General features: G+C 37.4%; 1 protein-coding gene across 1 annotated transcript; it reads left to right on the top strand.

Annotated features, from left to right (window-relative positions):
- The first annotated feature begins 669 nt into the window (after positions 1–669).
- On the top strand, positions 670–876 carry LOC126073654 (small proline-rich protein 2E-like). Its single transcript, XM_049880539.1, has one exon. It carries the CDS (start codon positions 670–672, stop codon positions 874–876), a length of 207 nt encoding a protein of 68 aa, XP_049736496.1.
- The last annotated feature ends 7,390 nt before the right edge of the window (positions 877–8,266 follow it).

The raw sequence follows: 8,266 nt of genomic DNA, 5'->3' as shown, positions 1-8,266 counted from the left end.
TCTGATTTCTTGAGTTCTTCTGTTTATTGGTTGCTATCAAATATTTGAACTGAATCTGAAGACAGAAAATTGGGTGTGAAGAAAGTTAGCATTATGGGTTTATGCCATTAATTGATGAAAATTGTGAATTGGGGCATAATGATACAAGGATATACTGCTTTGACTTGGTTCTGGTAGACTGAAAAAGAAGTTAATAGAAAAGCTTTGGTTTGAAGAAGAGTACAAGGTAATATTTTTTTTTTTCCTTTCCATTTCTTTTTGAGTCCATTCTGCTGTGATTTCTAAAGTCATTGAATTCTCCCTGAACAGCTGCTTGCTCTTTCCCCATGTGTTGATGCCTTGTAAGAAATAATGCTAGGAATTCCTTATGAGGTTGCTCAGGATTTCAGAACTTGTGACTGGCTTTCTTGAAGATGTTATTTTCATGTAAACATCATTAGTTGCTGCTTTAGAAGAGAGAGAATTTTCCCAGAGCTAGTGAAGTAACAGGCTAGAGAGGAGAAGACAGACAGTGATAAAAAACAGAGTTAAGAGATAATAACATATATCAGAGACTGGAGAGGTGATATCCAGTGGAATCAAATAAGCTCTGGCTTCTCTGTCTGTAGAAGTTCCTTCTTGTGAACACTGTCATCTAATTTCTTTCAGATTTCCAGAGACTCCAGAAAGATGTCTTACCAACAGCAGCAGTGCAAGCAGCCCTGCCAACCACCTCCTGTGGTGTGCACACCTAAGTGCCCTGAGCCATGTCCACCTCCAAAGTGCCCAGAGCCATGCCCACCCCCAAAATGCCCACCTCAGCCATGTCAGCAGAAATGCCCTCCTACACAGATATACCAACCCTGCCAGCAGAAGTGTCCTCCTAAGAGCAAGTAACAGCTTCAGGACTCATCAGGATCATGAAAGGATAAGGACAATTGGCTCAGACTCCTTCCACAACTCCACCTTCATCTTCTCTTTGAAGCCAGTCATGGACACAGCTTCTCTATTCATTAGTCCATGATCTTCCTGTGATGATTCCCAGCAACTGAAGTTTTTTTTTTTTTTTTTTTTTTTTCCTGCACTGTTTTACTGCTACTCTCCAGGAGGTAACTGAGAAAGGGCAGTCCTCAGCTCTGCCAGGATCCCAGCACTTCAAAGGAAGAACAGTGGCACACTCCCCTGGTCCCATCAGATAATTCACTTGATGTCTTCTGTATCTGTAAACTGGGCAGGGATTTCTATCACTTGGTCAATTGTAATTTTCTTTTCACTTCCTGAATAAAGTACATGTTTTGAGATGGGATAAATATTTTATTTCTTTTTCAAGCCTACTCTTCTTAGCAATATTATGCCATAATTTTAGTTCCTTTCTATTCTTCTTTGATCCCAATAACCAGACCCTCACAATCACTGTTACCTGAATTTTCGATCACATCAAAGATTACTTTGATATTATTTTGAACCCATGTTATTTTTTTTAAATACTCTTTGATTTGGGGGACAAATTATTTAACCCTTCAGGATTTTACTTTCTCTACTGCAAAGTAGGGAAAATAATATTTAGATCACAAATCTGTCTTAGGTATAAAATTGAATAATGCCTGTAACTTTGTTGGCAGAAAACCTGACCCAGAATTAAACAAAGAAACAAGCAAAAAACCTCTTGCGGTTGAGATGATTCCAACTCATGGCAACGCCATATGTTACACAGTAGAATTGCTACACAGAGTTTTCTCGTCTGTAATCTTTATGGAAGCATATTACCAGAACTTTCTTCCATGGTACCGCTGAGTGGATTCAAACTAACAACATTTATGTGAATTGTTGTTGTTGTTAGGTGCCATTGAGTTGGTTCTGACTTGTAGGGACCCTATGTACAAACAGAACGACACACTGCCTGGTCCTGCACTATTTTCACAATCATTGCAATATTTGATGCCATTATCACAGCCACTATGTCAATCCATCGCATTGAGAGCCTTCCTCTTTTTTGCTGACCCTCTAATTTGCCAAGCATGATGTCCTTTGCCAGGGACTGGTCCCTCCGGAAAACATGCCAAAGTCTATGAAGTGAAGTCTCACCATCCTCACTTCTCAGTATAGTAGTTGAAGTCAAACCATTTATGCCATTCAGGGGCCTTGACCCAGAATTAGCATGCAATAAATGGTAGTTCATTAGCAGCAGCAGATCATAGTCATCACTGCATTTGCTCGAGAAAGAAAGAAGCTTGGACATGACTACTCTAGGAAACAACATTTTTAAACTTTATTATCCTTTCATATGCTGTTACCTTCTTTCTTTTCTAATTCACTTCACTTTTTTAAGTAACATGGTAGATAAACAGCCTTTTGGAATTAGTGGGAGTTTCTACATGAAATCAGAATATTTCTTAAACATGGATAGTCCAGAAGAAAGGGAAATCCCAAGGCTACAAAAGGTCTGTGTCTGCCTCATCTTCATGGGTATCATCTGCTCTTCTTACTCCATCAGCAGACAAAAATTCAAGGTCCTGTCATTTTTGTTCAACTCTGAAATTAATTTTTTGAGTGTTCTAACCCAGATTAAGAAAGTAATGGAGTTTATAATATTTATTTAGGTTTGAAAAGTTAGTGCTGCTGTGTAGCTTGATTTATAAGTGCTTATGTTACAAGGCCAGGGCGCCGACTGTGGAACAGGCCAGTGGTTGCTCATATGCAAGTTCAAGTTCAAGTTGCTCTAAACTGAATTTAGAGATCATTTCAAGAATAGATTTGACACATTGACCACTAATAACCAAAGACCAGATGAGTTGTGGAATGACATCAAGGATATCATACATAAAGAAAGCAAGAGGTCAATAAAAAGACAGGAAACAGAGAAAAGACCAAAATGGATGTCAGAAGAGACTCTGAAACTTGCTCTTGAACATCAAGTTGCTAAAGCAAAAGGAAGAATTGATGAAGTGAAAGAACTGAACAGATTTCAAAGGGCGGCTGGAGAAATCAAAATGAAATCCTATAATGACATGCACAAAGACTTGGGGATAGAAAACCAAAAGGGAAGAACACACTCGGCATTTCTCAAGGTGAAAGAACTGAAGAAAAAATTCAAGCCTCGAGTTGCAATAGTGAAGGATTCTATGGGGAAAATATTAAATGGTGCAAGAAGCATCAAAACAAGATGTAAGGAATACACGGAGTCATTATACCAAAAAGAATTGGTGGATGTTCAACCATTTGAGGAGGCAGCATATGATCAGGAAGCGATGGTACTGAAGGAAGAAGTAGAAGCTGCACTGAAGGCATTGGGGAAAAACAAGCTCCAGGAATTGATGGAATAAGAAATGAGATGTTTCAACAAATGGATGTAGTGCTGGAAGTGCTCACTTGTCTATGCCAAGAAATTTGGAAGACAGCTACCTGGCCAATCGACTTGAAGAGATCCATATTTATGCCTATTCCCAAGAAAGGTGACCCAACTGAATGTAGAAATTATCGAACAATATCATTTATATCACAAACAAGTAAAATTTTGCTGAAGATCATTCAAAAGCAGCTGCAGCAGTATATCAACAGGGAACTGCAAGAAATTCAGGCCAGATTCAGAAGAGGATGCTGAACCAGGGATATCATTGCTGAATGTAAGATGGATATTAGCTGAAAGCAGAGAATACCAGAAAGATGTTTACCTGTGTTTTATTGACTATGCAAAGGCATTTGACTGTGCGGATCATAACAAATTATGGATAACATTGGGAAGAATGGGAATTCAGGAACACTTAAGTGTGCTCATGAGGAACCTGTACATAGATCAAGAGACAGTTGTTCAGATAGAGCAAGGGGATCCTGAGTGTTTTTAAGTCAGGAAGGGTGTGAGTCAGGGTTGTATCCTTTCACCATACCTATTCAATCTGTATGCTGAGCAAATAATCTGAGAAGCTGCCCTTTATGAAGAAGAATGGGGGATCAGGATTGGGGGAAGACTCATTAACAACCCACATTATGCAGATGACACAGCCTTGCTTGATGAAAGTGAAGAGGACTTGAAGCACATAATGATGAAGATCAAAGGCCACAGCCTTCAGTATGGACTATGCCTCAACATAATGAAATTAAAAATCCTCACAACTGGACCATTAAGCAACATCATGATAAATGGAGAAAGATTGAAGTTGTCAAGGATTTTGTTTTCCTTGGATCCAAAATCAACACTCATGGAAACAGCAGTCAAGAAATCAAAAGACGCATTGCATTGGGCAAATGTTGTGCAAAAGGCCTCTTTAAAGTGTTGAAAAGCTAAGATCTCACCTTGAAGACTAATGTGCTCCTGACCCAAGCCATGCTATTTTCAATAGAATCATATGCATGTAAAAGCTGGACAATAAATAACAGAGACAGAAGAATTGATGGCTTTGAATTGTGGTCTTGGTGATGAATATCATCTGTACCATGGACTTCCAAAAAAATGAAGAAATCTGTTTTGGAAGAAGTACAACGATAATGCTTCTTAGAGGCAAAGATGGCAAAACTAGGACTTATATACTTGGACATGTTGTCAGGAGAGATCGGTCCCTGGAGAAGGACATCATGTTCGGTAAAGTACAGGGTTAACCAAAAAGAGGAAGACCCTCAAAGAGATGGATTGACACAGTGGCTGCAACAATGGGCTCAAACATAACAACGATTGTGGGCATGGCTGAAGACAGGGCAGTGTTTCACTCTGTTGTACATAGGATCACTGTGAGTCAGAATTGACTCGATGGTACCTAACAACAATAACAAAATTTTACAATTCAAGTAAGCTGCTGAAAGGAGGGATGTTCTTTAAATATACATATCCTTTCTTATGGTCCTACATGTCCACATGGGAATAATTAACTGAGAACAGACATATACATACAGACACGGGTACACATGTGCATGCACTTACACCATTATTTTTAAAAGAAATACATCTTCTCAATAAATCATACCATAGATACCTACATATATTTACAATTAAGAGGATCTTCCTCTTTGTATAAACTTAAAAGATAATTCCAAACCTGTTTCCAGGGTGGCCGTACTATTGGCCATTCCTACCCGTGATATGCATCCCTGGGTGGCTGAAATGGTAACATGTCTGCTAATTAAAAGTTTGGTGTTTTGCGTCCACCTAGAGGCACCTGGGACAAAAGACATGACCATCTACTTCCGAAAAATCAGCCACTGAAAACCCTGTGGAGCACAGTGCTGCTCTGATACACCTGGGGCAGCCATGAGGCAGGACCAACTCAATGACAACTGGTCTTTACCAGTAATATATGAATTCCAGCTATTTTATATCTTTACCAACATTTAGTATTCTCAGTATTTTAAGTTTTAGGCTTTCTAGTGGCTATCAAGTAGTATCTCATTGTGGTTTTAAATGGTATTTCCCTGATGACGAGTAATGATAAACACTTTTTCACTTACTTGTCTATTTTGCATGTCGGCTATTGAAATATTTTGCCCATTAGTTAGCCTTTCATGATTGATTTGTGAGAGCTCTATATATTATGGGTGCATACTGTTTGAACTATATAATATTTTCTACCAAATTGTAGATCGACTTTATTTTTTAACAATGTCTTTTGATGAACAATGACCTTCAATTTTAATAATCTGAATTTCATCTTTCTTTTTTTCATTGTTAGTAACCTTTGTTTCCTGTCAAAGAAATCTTTGTTTACCCAATGGTTAAAAAGTATTTCCCTATGTCTTTTTTATTCCAAAAACTTTATAATTGTATATTTAGTTTTCGGTCTATAATTCCTCAAGAATTGATGTTGGAGTATGAAGTGAGCTTGGGGTGCATGTTCATGAATATCCAGTTATTTTCTCCACCTTTGATTAAAAGACTATTCTTTTCCCGTTAAATAATATTAATGTCTTTTACAAAAATCAATTGATTGTGATGTGTCAGTTAATTTCTGGACTCCGTATCCATTCACTTGGTCTATTTGTCTGTCTTGATGTCAATATTACATAGTCTCTATTTTTTTTTTTTTTATTACCCTGGCTTTGCAGTAAATCTTGAAAATATGTAGCAAAATTCCTCCAAATTTCTTTTTTTTCCAAAATGTTTTGGTCCTTTCATTTCCATATCAATTTTAAAATTAACTTTACAAATGCTATGAAAAAGATTGTTGGTATTTGGATTAGGATTGTGTTGTAAATATTGTTCAATTTGGGAGAGAGTGCACATTTTAAAAATACTGTTTTCTGATACATGAAGATGTTATGTATCTTCACTTATTCAGGTCTTCTTGAATTTATCTCCTAAGTGTTTTGTAATTTTCTGTGTAAATATCTTGTCCACATTTTGTTGCATTTATTTTTTAAGCCTTTTAGGTTAATTCTATATTCTTCTACATGATATTAATTTAAGTTTTGTCTATGTGTTGCTGCTTAAATAAAAAAATACAACTGATTTTTGAATATTGACAGCATACTCTGAACTTACTAAATTTACTTATTAGGCCTAAGAGTTTTTTGTAGAATTTAAGCGATTTTCTCTGTATGCAATCATGTTGCCTGAGAATAAAAATCGTTTTACTTTCTGATTTCTATGTATTTTATTTCTTTTCGTTGCCATATTGCACTGGCTTGGACTTCTAGTAAATATTGAAGAGGAGTAGTGCTCTGATTTCTGCTTGATGTCTATCTCATTGTGCCATGAAGACTGGCGAGTTTGTTCAGGAGAAAAAACAGGTATTTGTGAATATAACCCAATGGGACTCATTTATTTCCAGAGTTATTTCACATTCAATTTCTATCTGCCTTTGGTCACTCTCCAGCGCCTTCAATTAGTTGTGTGTGCGTTTGTGTTTAAATATTTTATCCATAATTTTAATATCACTAGCAGGAGGATTATTAAAATATAAGCTTTTCTTTCATTACTGGATAATGAAACTCTAATCTTTGTATTTTCATTGGAATATTAATTTATTTATATTTGATGAAATTGCTAGTTTGATTCAATTTCAATTTATCACTATACCAATTGTCTTAGTCATTTAGGGCTGCTATAACAGAAATACCACAAGTGAACGGAATTAGCAAAGAGAAACTTATTTTCTCTCAGTCTACTAGGCTAGAAGTCCAAATTCAGGGTGTCAGCTCCGGGGGAAAGCTTTCTCTCTCAGTAAGCCTTGTCATTAATCTTTCCCCTGGACTGGGAGTTTTTCATAACAGGAAGTTGGTTTCAAAGGACACGCTCTACTCCTGGCACTGCGTTCTTGGTGGTATGAGCTTCCTACTCTCTGCTTGCTCCCCTAACCTTCGTATCTCTTAAGAGGGAAAAGGCTGTGCAGGCCGCACTCCAGGAAACTCCCTTTAGGTTGGATCAAAGATGTGACTTTAGTAAGGGTGTTACAATCCCATCCTAACAGTCTTTAACATAAAATTACAATCACAAAATGGAGAACAACAATGCAACACTGGGAATCATGGCCTAACCAAGTTGACACATATTTTGGGAGGACATAATTCAATTCACGACACTAATGCTCTCTAGTTGTACTCTGGTGGTACAGTGGTTAAGTACTATGGCTGCTAACCGAAGGTCGGCAGTTCAAATCCACCAGGCACTCTTTGGAAACCCTAGGGGGGCAGTTCTACCCTGTCCTAAAGGGTCGATATGAGTTGGAATTGATGGCGAGTTTTTTTGATTCTATATTTATACTTTTTTCTCTGACTTTTCCTTCTTTTGGTTTAATAAAGTACATTTACTTTATTTTCTTCTTTATTAGATTATTAAGGTTTTATATACTTTTTTTTCAGTGATTGCAGCATGTATCCTTGACTTATTAGTGTCTAAAATAAACTAACAGTTAAAAAAAAAATCCCCAGACAATGCAAGTTTACTGGTACCCTTTAATTTCATTTAAACCTTCTTGCCTTTTGCGTTCTTATTGCCAGATATTTCAGTTCTACATGCATATAAAAACCCACAAGTCATCATTATTTAGATTTACCCACATATTTATATATATTTCCTATGATTCTATGTCAGTTTGTCATACTGTGGGGGCTTGCCTGTTGCTGTGATACTGGGAGCTATGCCACTGGTATTCAGATACCAGCAGGGTCACCCATGGAGGACAGGTTTCAGCTGAGCTTCCAGACTAAGACAGACTGTGAAGAAGGCACAGCATTCTACTTCTGAAAAGAATTAGCCAGTGAAAACCTTATGTGTAGCAGCAGAACATTCTCTGATATAGTGCTGAAAGGTGAGCCCCCCAGGTTGGAAGCCACTCAAAAGATGACTGAGGAAGAGCTGCCT

This window comes from Elephas maximus, chromosome 3 (assembly GCF_024166365.1).
Source record: "Elephas maximus indicus isolate mEleMax1 chromosome 3, mEleMax1 primary haplotype, whole genome shotgun sequence".
Taxonomy (NCBI): domain Eukaryota; kingdom Metazoa; phylum Chordata; class Mammalia; order Proboscidea; family Elephantidae; genus Elephas; species Elephas maximus.
This window is presented reverse-complemented; position numbering and strand designations above follow the sequence as displayed.